The following is a 21,002-nucleotide window of genomic DNA, read 5'->3' as shown; positions in this document are numbered from 1 at the left end:
TTCTAGTGCGTGAAAATAATGCTGTGCTGTTGGATGTTACTCCAGAGGGCAGCACATTCACATTATCAGCATTCAAGTGTCCTTATAGGTGTATGATGCATTTTAATGATGCCATTACTTTAGGGGCATTATGTGTTTTGCTTTTGTTGTTGTTGTCGTCATGATGCTACTTTATTTACCCCACTAATTCTCTCTTTTAAAAAAAACCTGTACTAATCTGCGCTTAAATTAATGAATGAACTTGCCACAATACGACATGCCACCAGACAAGGACAGTTCAACTTTGGCAAATAAATGTACCTTTTTATTGATTATTTGAGGGCATTAGTACCAAGAAGGCACGGACCAGACTTCATAATTACAAATCATAAATTTTCACTACAGGGTTTGACAAATAAAAATCATTCACTTTTTTTTCCTGAAGGGAGATCCTTTCACAGAAAGGATTATGGACACATAGTGCAGACATACAAACTCTTACATAGTGTAAATATGCATTGAGTATGTTAAGGACAGGAAAGTGGGTTGTGGCTGTATGGCTCTGTACCTTGACGCTCACTCACTGCTTTAATACAGAAAAGACAGGATTTTAGAAAACACCCATTAGAGTATAAACAATTACACATAAGTGGAAAAAACAGTGAGTGGAACAACCTGAAATATAGAAATATAGAATGCTGTAGTTTTGTATCAAATCCATAAGTGTACGAATCTTTACACACTTACACCTTTTTAAGAATGCTTTATTGTCTCTGAGCCAGTTGTCTTTCTCTCGTTTTACCAGTCTCGAGGTATTAATATGGCATACTTTAAACATTTTAAGAAACCTTGTGTTAAGCAAACACGACTAACGGATAGATATTCATCTGTGCGCAGAAGGGGGACATGTCATAACTATTGATAGGCATCAACGCACGCGCACACACACACACACACACACACACACACACACACACATACACACAAGTATGGAATAATAAGGTTCCTTCTGCTCTCAGAGCAGTTTTGAGACCGTACTTGCAACCCATAGCTGATAACAATTACAAATCTAGATGAATTTCTTACTCACTTTGATATAACCTTTAAAAAATAATTTAAAAACATTTACCCACATGTAAACATTGAAAAGAGAAAATGTTAAACGAAATGTTGTATTCCCCCAGTCATGAGTTGATGTTGTGTTGTGTATATGGTACACTCCTTTCCAGATTTTTTAAACCAGAATGTACAATATCGTAATGTCTTCAGTGGACATTTGGAGTAACAAGCTTACTGCAGAAATAGACCTGCTATTGTAAATATGTGCAGTTAGAGTGCACTACGTATGGCAATTGATATGAATCAAATATATTTTAAAAACATTGTTGTAGTATGACATGTTGCGATAGTCACAAGGACTGAAACGAATGTGTTGTACAAAGTTTTCATTGAAACACATATGTTACTTTCCCCTCCTTTCTAGAGCAGTGGTTCTCAAAATGGGTGCCCTGACGCAAGTCCACAGAATACTTATATAATATTTGGAATTTATCAATATGACAGAGACAGACCACCAAATCTTCTCGCCAAAAATAGTGTTGTGTCGTGTTGACACGTTGTGAGCTTGTAGATCAGCTATTTTTGGTGAATCTTCCGCCCAGAATAGGGATGCTGTGGTTAAATGACCAGTATGAAGTTATTTTCAATCTGTTGTAATGGAAACTGCTATTACATTTTCCTTGTGACACATACTGTATCTTAGGGTGAAAGATTAACATACTTGCATAGCATAATATGAAAGAAAGTGCCATCGATAATGTAACGATGTAATTCAGGGGTGCCTTGGATGAAAAGGTATTTACAGGGGTGACCTGAGACAAGACAAATTGAGAAACACTGCTCTAGAGCAATATGACTCCATATGAGTGCCTGATCTGCATCCTTTCAAAAAGTAATAATGTCCAAAACCGTTACTTCTCAGGAAATGGGAAAAATAACCTGTGATCCAATGGACCCAATGTAGTTATTATTTAGTCACAAGCTCTTGTTAATACTTTTCATTGGTTCAATATTTAAAAACCCAAAGACACACTTAACCACTTTCACTCAAAAATAGAGAAAGTAGCCAATCTATATGAGGATTGGTTATTTTCTCTATTAAAATGGAAAATACACCAGCTTAGAGCCACCAGGGACTATATGGGGTTTAAATGGTTAAACTAAGATCTCTTTACAAGTTGATTGGTTTGTTCGGCTTCAGCTGCTGTAGTCTGTTGGATGCATGTGAGTGTTTTTTATAGACAAGGGATGGGGAGCCAGGGGAAGGTGCTTCAGAGGAGGTGGAGAGGTGTGAGTGTTTCAAAACACTACAGCTTGTTATGGCAATTCCTCTTCTTTATCGATTCCGGCAGAGTATCGCACAAATGCAGTTTTAAATCTCAGCTCTGTGTGATTTATGAGCAGAAATACCATGTGAAATTAAATTATCTGTTGTCAACGACACCCTTTTATTCCCAGTTACACCGTAAGTGGTGTATTTAAGCTCTGAGTGATTTATGGAGCAAAAACGTAGTTGTGAAATATAATAAGCTGTTATTTGTTGTTAATTACAACAATATTTAATGTTCACTTGTAACTGCTATTAGATAGTGATAAGTATTTCTTGTTGTGTATAAAGGGCTGCAGGTGTGAATCTGCATCACAGGGTTCTTATAATACTGTCACATACATCGCTTATAATACTGTAAGACGTCCACTCCACACAGAATAACTTTTCAACATACACAGAGAGTCTGACGATCCATACAAAAACACATGTAAAAGATCTCAGCAAGGTAAAATGATTTAAATGAAAACTAAAAATGCAACACGTTCCAGTTTAAAAATAATAGACAAAAAGAAAATTAGACTAACAAAAAGACAATTCTGCTGTAACAGTAACCAAGAGACAAGTGAGTGAAATGATAATAGTCATGCAGAACGAAGTCAACATGTAAGTTTTGTTTTTTTGGCCGACGGCCAACATGGCTCCATTTTGTGTGTGGATTACAGGGGAGCCTTCCTCAACTCGGCACAAGTAAGAACATGTAGGATTACTCACTCAGCCTCATTCTTACTAGGAAATTCAGTCTAGTCTGTGATGATCATGGGACCTTTTCATACTAAAGTTGTCAAGTAGCTAACATCAAGTAGACAAACCCCCACCAATGTTAAAGCAGGTTAGTCTGCTGAATATTATTTATGTACACCGTTTGAAATTATGTCAGTGGTGAAAAGAAGACATCAAAGGGGGAAAATGAATTTACAAGAACTTAGGACTATAAAATTCTCCATGACTACGGTTAGGATGTGTGATTGTCAAGGCAAGGGTCAAGGGTTTGTGGTTTTTTCGGCATCCTGCATAGTGTAGTGAAGGCACATTGTGTGTGTGTGTGTGTGTGTGTGTGTGTGTGTTTGTGTGTGTGTGTGTGTGTGCACGTGCATTTGTTCACACTTGTGAACATTATTAAGAGACTGTGAGGGATAAATTGGCACACTGCACTTCCTGGTGAGGTAAAATTAAGTGTTAGAAGACACGTTGCTTAGGAGAAAAGAGAAAATAGACAGAGGGAGACACTGGTGCACAAATGGTTGACCACTTTCACCCTGGCTTCCCCATTTTGGGGCTTTTCATTATAGACAAAAGTAGTTCAAAGATGTTTGAAAATAGTGACGCAGAGTTGTAGATAGGCTTAAGTGGTTAAAGGGTATCAACCCAAATATTCATAGTTTAAGACAGCAAAACGTTTAAAAAACAATCTCATATTGTCCTACTTAATCTTAACTCATTTCATTGGCCCGTTGAACATAATTAGAATTAGTTGAACGCAAAAGGGGTTTGCCATTTCAGTTTTTACCGTCAGCTTTTCTTTGGTTCATAGCTCGTAATTCCATTTTTCTCCTTTTTGTGGGAGATCCGCAATTCTGGGATACTCTTGATATGAAACATTGATATGCTGTTTATGTCTGTGTCCTTGCATGCCCAAGCCTGTGTGCAACTGTGCATGTCCACACACAGTCCAGTTTCATATAGGTTAGTCAATGTAGGCAGGCACACGCAAAATGTAGATCTTCAACAAGGTTGGAAATGACGTGTTTGTCAAAACATAGTCCAAATTTGTTCTGAGAGAAAATGAAGCTTCGTTCCCTTACGTTTCCTTTCACACTCCATTCCCAACCAGAGTGTCAAAATGGAGCAGCATGAATTAACTTGTAAAAACGCAGGTTCTCTTGAACCAATTAGTTCCATTATTGAAGTTCCCAAGATTCCTTCATCATGGGCTGTTATTGTCTGTTAATTTAATGTGTGTGTGTGTGTGTGTGTGTGTGTGTGTGTGTGTGTGTGTGTGTGTGTGTGTGTGTGTGTGTGTGTGTAGTGGTAAGAGGGATGAAGAAGGTCCGGGTTAAGACAATTCAGGGCCAGTTCACTCATTGAGTGCTGTTAATGGCCACATATGGAGACCTCCATCTATCATCATACCTCCAACGCTCCCCTCGCACCAGGAGTCTCCAGTTCTGACTAACATGGAAGAATAGGTTCACACTGAGGCCACCTTTGTCTACTTCTCCCTTGCCCATCATCACACCACAAACTCTGGGACCTCATCGCTGGTCAGGTCCAGGGAGAAGTATTTGCTGGTCCTCTTGATGGGGAAGGGGTGCTGCTCCCCGCGGATCCCAGCACACTGCTCTGCCAGACCCTGCTGCTGGCCACAGCCGTTGCTCAGCTCCTCGCCGCAGCCGAACGTGTAGCTGTGGGCGGTGTCTTGGCATAGCTCCGCCCACTGCAAGCAGCTCTTCTGGTAGAGCCGGATGTCGTCCAGAGATTGGCTGTGTCGGTCCGTTGACGACTGAGGCTTCCTGCATGCAGATGTCTGTGGGAGATAGTCAACAAATATTTAGAAAAGGCAAACGAACGAATAAGGCATATTATTATATTTGCTCATTTATTTCTTGTGTTCTCCATAGAGAATATGTTATTTCAGTTGAGTGCCTCGTCGCACATCACTTTGTCACAGAAGCATAAGTGAAGCTTTGTGACATCATGAAGCCATTGCATGGTGGGTAGGACTCGGTGTGTGGACTGTGAATATGTGTTTTAAGTTTCCCTGCAGTGTGGTGGTGTTGTGTAACAATGCCGTTGGCCTACCTGAGGAAGAGACTCGATGCTCTGACCTCTCATCTTGACCACAGTCTCTGAGGAGCTGGAAGTGGAGGAGCTAACGTCCTTTACAATGAGTCCTGAGAAACAGAGGATTAAGGCTTAGCTACAGCAGTGGATCCCCATCTGAAAGTATTTTATGCCATGGGCCCCCATACAAGATTTGATTTCTTTGAAACTTGCTTGGCTATTTTCAAATAGCTGATCTATATAGGATTAAAGAAAGTGAGAGTTAGGTTAAACAGATTTCGATGCTAAATTAACTAACTTTGCTGGGAAACCTGTGGAACGCCCTCAAGGAAGGGTCTCTGGGGGCCCACAGACCCCACCAACAGCTTCAGACGCTTGTCAGGAAAATATCAGCACAGAAACAAAATAAGGGGACGATGTGGAATGTGCACACGAGTGTACTATGTGCACCTCACCCCCTAGCACCCTTTATTTTCTAGCGGTTGTATCATGCTAATTAAGTTATCCAGATGTATGCTGGTAGCATGTTCACATATGCTATGTTATTTTGATACATGCATGCTATCTGCTTGTTCACAGATGCCATGTTTGTTACATTTAGATAAGTACTTTATTTATACTGCTAAGTTTAATGTCTACAGTACCTGGCCTGCTTAGTTACTTTGTAGCACTTTGTCTTCATACTGTTTCATGCAATTTGTAAATCAATCTGAATGAGAGCAGCTGCGATATGCCTAAATTGTGATTGTGCCGATTCCTTTCATGGATTACACAAGAGTGCCAGACTGCCAGTATTTTAGAACAACACAAATAAAGCCTCAAACATATTTCCAATATGGTCTGTTAATGGACCTAGCTAGGAGGCGGTATGTGTTGCTTGTTACTTGACTTCTCAACGTGTCTCCCCACGGTACTGTGAAGTGCTTCTGATAAAAGCATTGAAGAAACAGAGTTATGTTCCTTTGTGACCCTGACAAAAATGATTAACCCATTTTGGTCGGGAACCCCTTTAGGTGTTAGCATTATGTTATGCTTTAGCTTTAGTAGATCTCATACAAGCTCAGCTACGAGCTTGTAGGTCTGCTATTTTTGAAAAATCGAAGAACGACTGACATAGAAACATAGCTTTTTCAGAAAACTGTCAGGATGTAGAAGACATTTTTAGAATCTGATCTCAGGTCAAAATGATTAATCAAATAAGACAGCAAGCGAGGCACTACCTGAGTATCCATTAGTCTGGTCAGGAGACATGGTCAGCATGTCCTCAGTGATATGGATACACAGGTCCTGGTTGAGCTCCAAGGCCATCTCATGAAGCTCCTCGTAATCCTTGGGGTCGTCCACCAACATTTCAATCTCTGTAATGAACAAGTGGTGGCTGATTTAGACCTGTTCAAACATTATGAATAATGTATAGTTATGTAATAACCAGTAGCTACTCTACTGGTAAAGAATAGCCACTGGTATAGTCTTTATGTGCACGTTGCCGTCTTACCATCGTCGTCTAGAATACGCTCTTTGCCACTGCTCTCGATCCCCGAGGTGTGTGAACTTCCGTGGCTGGTTGTGCTGGAGCTGCAGGTGCGCAGGGGCCTGTGGGGCGGTTGGCCAGGGGCCCTAAAACTGTCCGTCTCGATGCCCGAGGTGTGGGAGCTGCCGTGGCTGGTGGTGGAGTGGCGAGATAGGCGCTTGTGGTGAGACATGCTCCCAGCGCTGCTGCCACTGGCCCGCGAGCGCTTGTCCAGATGCTCCATGTCCATGTCCAGAGCATCACTGATGTACGACTCCCTGTACTGCTTTTTCTCTGTGGGGTTACACAGGTGGACAAATAATTAAATGTAACTGAAAGCACAGGATCTGGATTCTCTATTCCAAATCATTAGAATTAGTCAAAGGCCATTTCTTTGACATTCTGTCTGGTGTTGACGCTTTGAATTTCTTAAGTCATATTTTTTATGTCATCAGTTAGAATATAAAAACATATGTATAATGATAATAATAATACTCTCCCAATCTAATCAAATTTGAATCAAATAGTGATTGATTTTAATAAGTAAGTTAGTCTTTTAATTAAACATCATTCTCTAATATCTGATGATGTGAAATGCATGAGAACATACCCTCATTCTCCTCCAGTCGACGGACCTGTTTCAGGACCGGCTGCAGGTTCATGTAGAGGCGATGGCTGTTGCTAAGCAGCTGCAGGAGGTGGCGTGAGCGCATGGGGCAACCCGTGTAGTAGATCAGTTTACGGGCGGACGGGAGCCCGTCAGGGAGGATTTCAAACTTCTTTCCCTGAGAATATGAAGGAGAAGAAATGGGGGGGGGGGGGGGGGGGAAATGAATTGTCACAAAAAGAAAACAAAGCGTTCAAACAAGTTCTCTCATTGTTTCACAACAGTTCATAATGTAAGCTTATGAAAAGGGAATGTGAATTTACAGTCTTGATTAAATGCCTGGAAAGCCTAGAGGCAAACCACAGGAGTGATGAGGTCTCATCTTGAAAATCTATTTTGCAGCTAGCCGCTCTTACATGGAAATAGTGAGACAACAACCGGTTCAACATATCTGTTCAACATTTCTGCATGGAGGGAATGAACATTACTTTTTGATGATTCCCCCCCCCCCCCCCCCCCCCACACACACACACACACACACACACACACACACCACACACACACTAGTAAAACGGCAGGCTTGTGTTTTTCTCTTGCAAGCCTTTGGAAGAGGCTTGACCCAATAACAGCTGTCTTCTGTGTCAGCAGCGCTGTTTTCAAGACAGCCCTATAAACATTTCTGCAGGGGTTTGGATTTTCACATTCAATGGGTGGATTTAAGGTTCTTTGAAAAATGCACTGAACTCCACATTCCTGACTATAAAATGCCGCTTTCTACTTATTTATTTGAAACTTGAATGCAAGACTCCCCCAGTGTAGGGTTACTCATGCAAATAAACTGGTGAATTAACTCGAATCAGATTCCTACAATAAGGAAATTATTTAATAATAAATAAAAAATTGGCAGTTGAATGACAATGAAAGGATCCTCTACAAAACAAATTTGGAGCAGTGTTTGGCCCAAATTATAGGTTGTTATTTGTAGTTGGAATGTCGCTGGTTCAAATCCTTGAGCTGGCTGGGAAAAATAAAACGATCAATATTCTCGCTTATCTCGTAACTATTTATCCCATGTACTTAGTTGACCGGTGTCTCCTAAGGGTCCCATCTTTTTTACTTTCTTCTTTTTTCCCTCCTATAAACAGCTATAGTATAGATTCTGTCTGAACACAAACATTAAATGCCATTGACAATGAATGGACAATGAAAGTCGCGAGACTTTGCAAGTGGATGGAGCTCGCGAAGTCTCTCGATAGACGAGAGGTCACGCTTTACGGCTGAAACATGGCAACGGCGTTACTATGAAGTAAAGTGTGACGCTTAACATACTGGTGACATTATGGAGAGAAGCTATATATATGAACAACTAACTGCAACCTGCAACTAAAGGTGAGAAAGCTTTCTAGCACGAAATTCTCCTTTAAACTGGGCCACTCCCAGGTGTGAATGTGTCTTAACTTTATACTTTAAATGCAAGGCGGAAAATAGAATTTCCAGGCAGCCTGGATAAAAATAGTTTTAAGTTCTGAACTATATACTAATAAGTCTCAACCATTCTCACTTTGACAAAACACAAAGTCCTTGGTCATAGCATGAGCAACTCCAACGGAGACGGACTTAGAACTGACAGGTCACCCATTGGCTGTGTCCCAAGTCCAGACCAAACACGTACACCGAAGTGGAGTACAGGCCGGTGTCGGATATCGGTCGGTGTTGGTTATTAAAGGGCGTTTGGCCACTCCTCAGAAAAGCTTCTCATTTTGTGTGGTACACATACTGTACACACAGTAAACTCAGTGTTATTTTAACTCTGGGAGTGTACAAATGTAACCAAATGGACTCTTACGGGTCTGTAACTCGGAGAACATACAAATGTAGCACTTATATTTGCTAATGTAAATGTTACATTTGTACATTATATTACATTACAATTTCCTTACTACATTCTCTGAGGTAAATGAAGGCTCAGGATTTGACTGTGTGTAGTCAAACCATCTGACCTCTATGAGGAGGACAGCTGTGAGTCACGTCCTTCTCCAAGATGTCCCTAATGTGGCCCACACACATCGAAAGAAAACCCCTGCTCTGCCCAGGGCCCCTTTCCTTCTCGCGTTCCTCAATCAGACGCACATATCTGAAATTGTTCAATTTACACCCTCAAGAGTTAATCACTTGAACCCTAGCGTCCCTATTCTGGGGGAATATATGGCAAAAATTTAATATCTACAAGCGTACGTGCTATACTGAAAGCAGGTGATGGCGTTTGGCTGTGGAACCGCCTCTTGTGACTCTATATTGCGCATTGTGAAAATGTGAACTTGTAGATTGGCTATTTTCATCAAAGTACAAGACCAAGTATAGAGTCCCGGGGGAATCCCGTCAATGAAGTATAAATGTTTTTAAGTTGTTACATGAACACTCCGGATTTAGCTGTGCATCAACCAGAGCAGCTACACATGAACACACATTTCCTCTCTCTTTGATTTTAAACGTGACGCCACTGGACGCCCATGAAGAGCAAGCGCTCAGTTCTGCCAGTGGCGTGAGCACAGAATCCCCCTCCCACTAAACCATCACAACATCTGGTGTTTATTGACACGCGCACAGGTCCCTCCACCCTCCTCCTTTGCTGCTCTGCTGGCTCGCTCACTTGGCCGTGGTTGCAGCAGCAGTGGATGATGACGTGCCCGCGGGTGGAGCAAGGGCAGAAAGAAAGCCTGTTATTCAGGAGGGGAAGGGAGGGACGGAGCCATAAGAGGCCCTCTTCTGCATCCACAGGGGAAAACCCACAGACACGCCATCTCCTACTTTCAGTCCACAGACACGCCATCTCCTACTTTCAGTCCACAGACACGCCATCTCCTACTTTCAGTCCACAGACACGCCATCTCCTACAATCAGTCCACAGACACGCCATCTCCTACATTCAGTCCACAGACACGCCATCTCCTACTTTAAGTCCACAGACACGCCATCTCCTACATTCATTCCACAGACGCTCCATCATCCGATTGTATATTGTATGTTTGCGAGACCTAGCAGATCATGTCTGTCTGTCTGTGTGTGTGTGTGTGTGTGTGTGTGTGTGTGTGTGTGTGTGTGTGTGTGTGTGTGTGTCTGTGTCCCCCCCCTTTGTGCCCATATATGGAGCTGAGTGATTTGTTTGTGATTGATGCAACACACTCCATATTTGGACGTATAGCTGCTTTGGGGACTCCTTATATGGTTATGGCTAAGTTAAAAACTTAACTTAAAAATAAATCTTAAAAAAACCCAAATATGTACGAGCTGCGTTTGCGCGTCTTACTGGTATATAATATGCTTTTTCTTTTCTTTTTCCCAACTTACTGATGGTGTTTCCTTGACTGTGATGTCTCTCCATCATCTACTGCAATCTGTGACTTCTGTGTTTAACTGTTGTACTGTGTTTGGCACCTGAATTACCCCAGCGGGAGAATATAGGTCTTATCTTATCTTATCTTTCACTCCACAGACACAGCATCATCATCCACTTCCACTCCTCAGCCATGGCATGCCATCATAGACTTTCACGCCACAACAACAAAGACAACAGGTGAGTTCCCCCAATGCAGAAAAAGAATTACAACAGAATGATGCTTAATTTATACTCAAAATGAACAGCTAACAATGCGCACAGGAAGACCATGAAGCTCTTTTGTCCTCAAATGGTCGACCTTTTGGGAAAGTCACCAAAGATTGAAATGACTAGATGTCCCCCTGTGCAACAGCAGCCATAACACATAGCTAATCCTAAATGTCATCCTCTGGGAATGTGATTAATTGTCGGGTGGCAGGGAACGTTAAGTCGTCAAGAGTGAAACAGATATACAGTAGTGGTAAGCCTCTCTGCCTTTCCATGATAGCAGACCCTATGGAGGTAAATTAACCCACTGCTCCGTTCAGCTTAACGACAAGGCTGACTCAGAAGAGAGATGAGAAGACTTATCAGGCCACAGGGATGATGTTTGGTGTAATGGAGATATTAGGACACACAAGCCCCTTTCTGATTTATACACTGGAAAATGTCCGGGGAATCAGGTCCAGTGTTGGCCTTTCACACATAGAATGTGGGGACTGTCCATAATTCAGACATCCCATTATTCCAACTACGCGGCTTTGCTTGAGGTTAGGGAAGGTTAGGGTTAATAATGTGACGAGTCGGACTAATGCGCCGTCGGACTAATGACACGGCACCATAGAATCTAACAGGAGAATGCCCGTTTCAGCCGTTCACACATGAAAATAAATAGTCTGTTTGATGAGGTCAGGGGCGGCCGGGCGTGGTCTGGGTAGTAGACGCACATATTAGTTTATCCCACTTAAATATAACACAGGAACAGCCTGAGGGAGATGTGAGGACCAAATACATAACTTTTTTTTATTTCCTTCCACGGATTATGAGAGAGAGCATGTCATGATGATGCTATTGACTGCACTGAAGTATATTTGTCCGTGCGTGCGTGTGTGCGGCCATCATGTACATAACTACATACGCATGTATGCAAGCATGCAAGGAAAAGTCTCACTAAATCCCTGATTAGTTCCAGAAGACTCTTGGAGAGCTAATATAAAATGTCAGTAAGGAGTAAAGATTTCCACAAGCCAACATAACCGCTAGGCTTTGACAAACTCCACCATGAGCTGGGTCATGCTAAGACTTGTATGTGTAATTTTAAGTTTTAACGAATGATATGCTAAATAAGGTTTAGACTCACCACAAATACCAATTTGCCCACGTTGGTCCAAGGGAAGTCATACAAGAGCTGTCTCACAGAGCCTACATTCTGAAACAAAGAACATGCGTCAAGCCTATGGTCAGAGGACAGTTCAGTGACGGCTTGTCAACCAACGTCTTTCAGTAAAAGCCCATTCATTTTGCCTTTGCCAACTGAAAGGCTAAAAGCTGTTATTTTTCCTTTGTGGATTCATGTCGTCCCACTACTTTATAATTACTTCGGGATGATCAAGATTAACCACAGAAGCCCTATATACTTTGTCGTACAGCGAATAGTGAAAATAGGCAATCTACAACCCATTGCATCACAATGCATTGCGACCTTGTACTACAGATCTGCTAATATGGCTATTTTTGATAATGTTGAAGATTTTTGCCTATAACAACATGCCTGAAATAGGGACACCAGGTTGAAAGCATAACGATTGGTTGGGAAAAAAATCACATCCGTGTGAAGTGATTGACGTTCTTGTCGCCATACATCATCCAATCAAAAATGAATATACTTCTTCATGAATTAATTTGTCAACTTATGTTATTATCTTTTAACCATGATACAATGTTGAAAAAAACGAATCTTTTCACCATGATCATGTTTTGATTTATGTGAAGTGAAATGTCCACAGCCCTTCTCTGAGACACAGACCGAAAAGTAGACAGAAATGGTACCTTTTTATAATGAGTATTAGTGAGGACCAGAAGATAGGTTGAGAATGGTTGAAGTTCTTTCGTTCTTTAGTTAATGGCCATATCCATCATGGTTGTGAAATACGCTAAAACATATACAATCAACCAAATAAAAGTATGAATTCACAATAAAAAAAAGAGAGAGAGATTGTACCTGGAAGATTTGAATCCCTCGTAAAGTCAGCCCCAATGTAAGAGATGCCTCCAATTCCTTTTTGTCCTGTTAAAAAGATTGAGATGATGCTGATGAGAAAGGAAGGATAACACTGTAATAATGCAGCAAATCAGATTCCTATTTTGTTTCCTTCCTCCTATCTTGTATGTAACCAACACACACGTTGGGGAGGGGGGGGTGCAGTAACAGAATGAGTGACTGAGCACTGATATAATTATCTCCACATATAACTTAATATCCCTGTATATAAATAAATCTTCTTGTTCCCGCTGTCGTGGAATAAACTCCCATCAAGAGTGGCCTCGCTCTTGTTTACTTACACAAAAGATAGTCCTATATCCTGTCTTACAATCGCTCACCTTATACAGTCTGTAGTAGTGAACAGTAACATCATCAAGCTGTGCACACTCCTTAATGTACTTGAGATGAGCCTCGGACGCTGTCAGGGCAAACTGGTCTTTGTGCATGTTTGGGATGTGCCTCAGGATGTATTCACGCCCACGCTTAGCTATCACCTGTAGGTTAAATCAGATCACAGTTGATTAGTTAGATTGACAGTAGCAATACAGCAGGGCAGTAATCACAGTTGGAAAAAAAATCTTATTATACAAGCCCCATACTAGAATATAAACACATAAGCTAGCTATGCATTAAGAAGAGCAAATAAAGTACAGTAAGCGAATGTGTATAGAGAGGGAGGTGAAACACAAGGGGTCGGTTGCATTGAAAAGGTTGGGATTCTCTTGACAGTAATTGAGTTCACCCTGCTCACTGCATGGCTTATACAGTGGAGCTGGACCTCAGGCTCCTTACAACCCAGGCAGCTCGGTGTCAGATTAGCAGTGCACTATTCCAATGAGGTTAATGAAGCACCTTGCTCCAGGGCTAACAGATGTGAACTGTGTGGGCCTCAACCTGACCTGAGATCTGAGCAAAGAGCCAGAGGGAAACCGGAAGCGCACTTTCTAAGCTTTGCATGTGGCTTTGTGAGACTTGAGTAAAAGCTTTGTAAAGTACCTAAATCTTTTGGGAGATTTACTGTAGGATGGTGTCCCCTGATCATGCTCAAACAACAATTTCCTGTGCCTGCTGTTTCAAAGCAACGATAAGAGGACAGCAGGCTAATCACAGGAAGTGAGGGGCAATCAGAGGGGTGGGGCTTTAAGGAGTGGTGGAGGGTGGGTGGAAGGGATGGGGTGATTGGAGTGGCGGTAAACAGGCGTCACGAGAATGGCCAATAGCCATGTTTCTCAAAATTAAAAAAGAAAAAGATTACAAGTGTGCCACTTCAAGGGACAAAAATAAACTTGTGGTGTCCCAGTTCTCATTATCTCACATGCTCAGATGAGAGGGCCTGTCATAAAGTGTTTGGCCAGCATGATTAATTGAAGGTGGCTACAGACCTACATACAGACAGTAGGCTAGTGCCCGAACACTGCCTGTCTGACTGCCTGCTGAGATCTGTACCAGCCACATTTTTCAGGATTTCTATTGTAGCACGGTTGACACCTAAAAGACACCTCAGAGGGGTGATGCATCAACATTAGCCCACAGAGGACAGTGACAGTTAGGAGCGACATCCTTGAAGTAGACAGTAGCCAGTGTCTGGCTAAAGGTCGTTTTGATGGACACGTTGGCCGTTGTGGGATTTAAAACAGTGAACATCTAGTTATGGGACGGTGCCAGTAACCCTAAAAAGAAATGTGGAACACGTCTCGTATTTGCATGGCATCTTCTAAAGGACACTGCTTGGCAGTAACTTTAAATCACTGCTTCTACTCGATCGATAACAGGCCACATCAGGGCCACATTAGACATACTCACCCAAGAGGGGAAGTAGGCCTCAGGTTCAAAGTACTTCCCAAAGTGCTTGTTACGCTTGAAGTTTCCCAGGTCAGCCTGCAGGGCGAAGGCAGCTAGCAGGAAGTAGGCTTCTTCCCTCTGGATGCACTGGGACAGGAGTAACTGTTTCCTCAAGTGCCAGTAGTAGTAATACCTGGCTGACCGGTCACTGTAGGTGACATAAAGAAATCAAAAATGGTTGAATGGGTGAATACTTGATGCACTGTGTTTAACTCTCACATTGTACATTTTGTGCGCTCTAAGGGTTACTCCCCAATAAGGGTGCATTTGGTTTCATTTGCACACTTTCTGGTTTTACTTAAATGAACGCTATGGATTTGTACAAGATCATTTCCCTGGTGAATGCAATTCCATTCTTTTGAATATACTGTAGACAAATACCAGAACCCAGCTAAATAGCTCTAAATCTAGAGCTAAGTCTTAGACACAATAGATATAGAATAGTCATAGATACAATAAATGTCTTACTTATAAGAATTAAATATGATTTCACTCTGGGTGGCCATGGAGACGTACTCACCTTATCAATCTCCCATTCTCCACATAATACTGAGCCCTGAAGTGTATGATCATTGGTGGCCCAAATTGGTCAATGCCCTGAGAATGACACAAATGAAAAAAGGACACAGTTATTATCAAGGCAGTGAGGTAAAATTTGCATTTTTCAATGCTTACACACAATTACTCATCTATATAAAATATATAGAAAGTGGAACCGAATATAACATAGCGCCACTTCTCTAATCTCTATTGAAGTCAATGGACGTGGTCGCCATGTTCTTTTCTGTCGCCCTACTACTTTGAATGGTGTGCTCGTTCTCAATTTATATACCGTAGTGTAACACGCACGACGCACGCACACACAGTCACCCCCCCACACACACACACACAGTGTCAGCTGAGCTGACAGCACGTCACGCATGCATAAACACGGACCCGTCGCTACCACAACCATGGGAAGTTGATGTTTAAGCTGTTTGAGCTATGTGTGCTAATAACACAACCCCAGGATTAGAAAAGAACACACACACGCACACACGGACCCGTCGCTGCCACAACCATAGCAAGTTGATGTTTAAAGGGAACCTAAAAGAAAAACGAATAATACAAATAAATGAAAATGATTAAATTAATGTCATGAAACCTTTAAGCTATTTGAGCGATGTGTGATGATTGATTTGAGCTCACTCTTTTTGAGCACTAACAGAGAGACTTTGTGTATGCTACATGCCTGCCTGTCACTTGTGGAGCAATAGAAAGCTCCTGTTGTAAAGGGATTTTGTGTTGTGTATTGTATATTTTAATGTATTGACCCTTTTTATTATTGTTTGGACCTAATGTTTTATACATTATTACATTTGTGGCAATAAAGTAACTAACTAACTAACAACAGAACCTTAATCTGCATGCTTGTGCCATGAAGATGATATCCAAAGCGCCCTCCCGCTCATAAAACGCAGTGTGTGTTACTGGCCGCAATTGAAAGTCCTTTATAAGTTTGCAGCTTTGTCTCTGTCAGTGCCCGTGTGCAGTGTGTCTCTGTAAATTGGCCGTGCTCAGTTTGATTCACGCACCCCATAGCTTGTGGGGCTGTAACCATGGCAAAGATAGGTCCCATAGCCATCCCATAGCCTGAACTACGGGATATGAAACGGATATAAAAATGCTAATAAACAGCCACTGAGGAAAAGGCAGGATAGACAGGTTGTGAGGACAGGTTTTGTGAACATGTTGTGAGGACAGGTTTTGTGGACAGAGCTTTAGATGAATGAATGGGAACCACATAATAAAAAAGACAACAAACCAGAACATACAGTCCAACAGTCAAAATAATATATAGTATTTCCTGCTCTTTGTTGTTATGGTTTTACGGCAGTGGGGTAGAGTGGCCTGGCCGGTAGATTCCGTGCTCCCCCAAAGATAGTGTCAAAGTGTCCTTGAGCTGAACCCCTAATTGCTCCCAATGTGCAGGTTTTTTTTTAAACAATATATTTATTGACATTCTTTTTAAATTATATAAAACATTACAGTTATAGCTCTCTTGTTAATAAAATGTCCAGAAAAAACACAACAGATACACAAATACAATACAAATACAATAACACAAAAAAAATACAATCATAACAAACACAACTCAACAATAAAAAACAACCTGATGTGCAGGTTGGTGCCTTGCATGGTTTCCTCCGCCATCGGTGTATAAATGGGTGAATGTAATGCATCTATGTAAAGCGCCTTGGATAAAGGCGCTATATAAATGCACCATTTACCTGCTATCCCCATTCATAACAACAATTCTGGTACTATAACAATTGTGCAGCTGTCACTTTTCTCCCCAAAAAACTGGATATCTCATTTTGAAACCAAAACTCTTGTGATTGTACCTTCTGATGTACAGATATTTACATGGCGTTCATTTTGCTCTTACACAAATATGAAGCCCAAATATGAAGTAAGTAAATGGCAGCCGTCTGAGTAGCTTGATGTCTTACCTTGCTGGCTTCTCGTTTCCATTCTTTGGGACAGTACTTTGACAACTTCTGCCCCAGCTCCATATAAATGTGCTCATTATCTGAAGAGGAGAGAGAACCCGGGTTAGAAGCCATAAGCCTGATTTATACTTTGTCGTATGCTGGTGTCACTCGCAAAAAATAGCAAATCTACAAGCATCGTGAAGCAATACCCATCCACAGAGTGTTTACTGTTTATGAAACGTTTTACTGTCAGTGAGTGTTGTGTTTGTGTCTTTTAGGCTGTTATTGTTGGTGGCTTGTGCGTAAGCAAAAGTATGCTCTGTGTGTCTGTGTGTGTGTGTGTGTGTGTGTGTGTGTGTGTGTGTGTGTGTGTGTGTGTGTGTGTGTGTGTGTGTGTGTGTGTGTGTGTGTGTGTGTGTGTGTGTGTGTGTGTCGTTAACTATGAACTATTAATACTGTGTAGTGTATGCACTCAGTGAGCTGTATAGGAGTGGTCGGACTGGATAGTGAGCAGCAACTAAATAGTAACTGGAAATAACTTGTAACCTGGATAAGGAACCAGAGTCAAATATCACAAAGCAGTCTGAAATAATTCATACCTTTTTCTACCAGATTAATAGAATCTACCACACCAGGGGCACATTACACAGAATGTCAATTGATTAACATGCTTTTACATATAAACGGACATATCTTTTGTTTAACCACATGAACCCGAGCATCCCATTTTCTGGGCAGGGGCGAACATTCAGCGGAAACGGACCATGTGCATTGTTAGCCGATCTGCGTTGTTAGCTTGTACAGTAGACTGGCTATTTTTTTGCAGAAGATATTTAGTGTAGCGCAAAAGGAGGGTACCTAGTATAGAGCCCTGGGGGACTCCGGTCAACTAAATACAGGATTTAGTGGTTAATTGTCTTAACATTCTAATACAAGTGCAATGCTCTATGTAGTAAACTCTCCTTATCTGGTACTACAAAGCAATTATCTAGCAAACAATGAATTATTCACAACTACGGTTTGGATGGAGGTGGGCTGTGGCTGCATTGGTCAGTGAGGGACAGTCAGCAAGGCAGAGGGGGTAGGTGGACAGTGTTTGCCTAGGGGATTTCACGCTGTTCAGACAAGCAGTTCAGGAATGTCCCACAATCAGACCCATTGGCTCCTGCTCAATTGACCTGCTGGGCTGTCATTGGCTCATCTGGAGGCCAGCTGTCTGAAAAACACTGCCCTTTGCGGTTTGCTTCCCTTTTCGCAGTTGCTTACAATTGTCACCCACTGTCTGCTACACGCCAGTGGACTGACGGGGTGACTCATTCCATGCATATGACCCTCACCCAGCCCAAGTTGCCGTAAAACAACTTTAACCTTTCTGCACAATGGGAGCCAGTCAGGCTGAAGTGGGCCTGACTCACAGTAGTTACATAGGTGAGAGATTCATAAACAAACAAATAAAATGCAGAAGGCAGATTCTTGCTTCCCATGATTTTTTGGTTGGAGGTAAATAATCACACTTTTGTGCATCTTTATAGGCTGCATTTGTGAGTAGCCCTAATGTCTGCAGTGGCCAAAGTTTGAATGAGGAGTAGATTGATTTTCAACGCAGGAAACCTGGTTTTGTATCTATTATTGAGGGCTCCTGCAATACGATTAGGTGGCCTGGTTGTGTGGTGTCAAAGGAGTGCAAATTGTAGCAGAGTGGCCCTACCTGATGCCCAGAAACCTAATATCTCCCTTGGCCTCTTTGGATGAGCAGCAGATGTGTGGTTTCCCATGTGGGAGACCCAGGTGCAAATTCACTTACACACATTGTGCAATCACTGGTAATAAATAATAGATCAAAAGTGGCTTTATCCTTTATTCAAAGGAGCTGATCGGTCAGGAAGTCATTACTTACTACTCTGAAGTCACACCAGCAGTTACAGACATTGACTCAGTAACAATATAGGGTGCGGTTATTGTACTGATAACACTACTGACACTGTAAGAATATTCTGACACTGAAACTGTCATTATATCAGTGTATTTTGTGATGTCATAATAATATTGTGATTGTGTGTATTTGCCTAAGCACAGGGGTGTATACTTTTTTAGTATCTACATAGAATGGGATGCTGTAATGTGTAATGACACTGGGACTGTGTATTTTGTTCTGCCTACTAGTGCCTTTCTCAACCCTGTTGTTCAACCTCCTATAACCTCCTATAAGGGAACAAAACAAACTAAATGAACCACTACTTTTTAAAGACTGAATCACCACCAGCATTCATGACAGGCAGGAGAGAATCAGACGGGGACATTGCTTACTTTGAATGACGCTGAGTCCAAACAGGTGACAGTCTTTCAGTCTGAGAAGGTCACACACCTGTACCAAAAGCTCCTGACACAAGGTCTTCACCTGAGAGCAGGGAGATCAGAGCACATTGTTATTTATCTTTGTTAACCTGCTAAACTGCCACGAGACACACACAAGATTACAGTAGATTTGCCTTTTATTTTAATTTAAATGTGTTAATGGTACGAGATACCAGGGTTGTGGCTCTTTCGGAGCGGGTACTCTGGGGGGTGGGAGGGATAAAATACTCATTTTTGTATGTTATTTTTATTTGACTCATATGTGACTTGAAAATATTAACCCATTTTGGGCGGGAACCCCTTTTGGTGTTAGCATTATGTCATGCTTTAGCTATTGAAAAATAGCAAATCTACAAGCTCATACGAGCTTGTGGGTCTGCTATTTTAGAAAAATTGCTTTTTCAGAAAACTGTCAGGATGTAAAAGACATTTTTAGAATCTGATCTCAGGTCAGAATGGGTTAATAAAGAAACTTTGATTTAAAAAAAAGATTATACCGTAGATTTCACTTACATTGACAATGACGTTGAGTGTGTCATCGTTGGGTAGAAAGACACAGACACAGCGGCGGTCCTGCATGGCTTTGTTGTTGTTGAAGGTCAGCTTGTTCATCTTCTTGTGGGACTGTGACAGAACAGGCCCTGCCTGCTATCGGGCCCCTTCGGGCGACCCACCTACACCACCACCAGAACCACTGATACCAATAATGGCTGTAGCCTTGCTTCAGCTGTAGCCGAGCACTGGCAATGGAGAACCCAAAGGCTCAGCAGGCCAAACAGTGCTCAAAGGACAGGTCATGGGTACCAGAGATACAGACAGCCGCTGTGGAGACAAACAGGATTTCATGTTAGTCTTGATTGAATACTTTGTAAAGTAATGATGATGAAGTTCTTGTATAAGGAAGCTGGCGGTATCTATAATTAGTTTATGATGTGTTGGACCGATATCGGAACAGCATGAGAGGAGCAACCACATGATGTCACACTGTACTATAACGTGTGCAGAAGAGTCTGTCCATGAACACCTTTGCTATGGCGTGTGTGTGTGTGTGTGTGTGTGTGTGTGTGTGTGTGTGTGTGTGCCAGATAGACTCTATCTGACTCAGACTCATCCATATATAACATACATACATCATTACATACATACACCATTATATATAGGTGTGCCCTGGGATTTTTAGGCTGTGCCCTGGCAGTAAAAAAGGTTGGGAAACACTAAGAGAAAGGGAAAGTGGGAGATTAACACACAAAACCTAGAGTGTTCAATTTCATCCTGAGTGTAAAAATTGAGGGTACCCTTTTATGCACCCAGAGTTAAATTGACACTGGATTTTACTGTGCAAGGAAAGAGACCAAATGCGACAGGAATACTCCTGTGCGCGTTGCTTCGGTGTCCATGCCTATCTGACATCACGACAGAGGAATGT

The 21,002-nt window shown here is 41.9% G+C and overlaps 1 protein-coding gene across 1 annotated transcript in view; it reads right to left on the bottom strand.

Annotated features, from left to right (window-relative positions):
• Positions 1-291: 291 nt before the first annotated feature.
• frmd6 (FERM domain containing 6) overlaps positions 292-21,002 on the bottom strand; it is a 32,861-nt gene continuing 12,150 nt past the window's right edge. Inside the window, exons 2-14 of the mRNA XM_080783969.1 lie at positions 20,090-20,398; positions 19,529-19,619; positions 17,240-17,319; positions 15,268-15,344; positions 14,709-14,895; positions 13,244-13,399; positions 12,864-12,929; positions 12,003-12,071; positions 7,270-7,444; positions 6,645-6,953; positions 6,370-6,507; positions 5,168-5,259; positions 292-4,892 (exon numbers count right to left, since the gene is read on the bottom strand). Coding sequence (XP_080640095.1) covers positions 4,599-4,892; positions 5,168-5,259; positions 6,370-6,507; positions 6,645-6,953; positions 7,270-7,444; positions 12,003-12,071; positions 12,864-12,929; positions 13,244-13,399; positions 14,709-14,895; positions 15,268-15,344; positions 17,240-17,319; positions 19,529-19,619; positions 20,090-20,188 — 1,833 coding nt within the window. The 5' untranslated portion in view covers positions 20,189-20,398 and the 3' untranslated portion in view covers positions 292-4,598. The remainder of the gene's footprint in view (positions 4,893-5,167; positions 5,260-6,369; positions 6,508-6,644; positions 6,954-7,269; positions 7,445-12,002; positions 12,072-12,863; positions 12,930-13,243; positions 13,400-14,708; positions 14,896-15,267; positions 15,345-17,239; positions 17,320-19,528; positions 19,620-20,089; positions 20,399-21,002) is intronic.

The sequence above is a fragment of the Protomyctophum bolini genome (assembly GCF_963924005.1).
Source record: "Protomyctophum bolini genome assembly, chromosome: 15".
Lineage (NCBI taxonomy): Eukaryota > Metazoa > Chordata > Actinopteri > Myctophiformes > Myctophidae > Protomyctophum > Protomyctophum bolini.
This window is presented reverse-complemented; position numbering and strand designations above follow the sequence as displayed.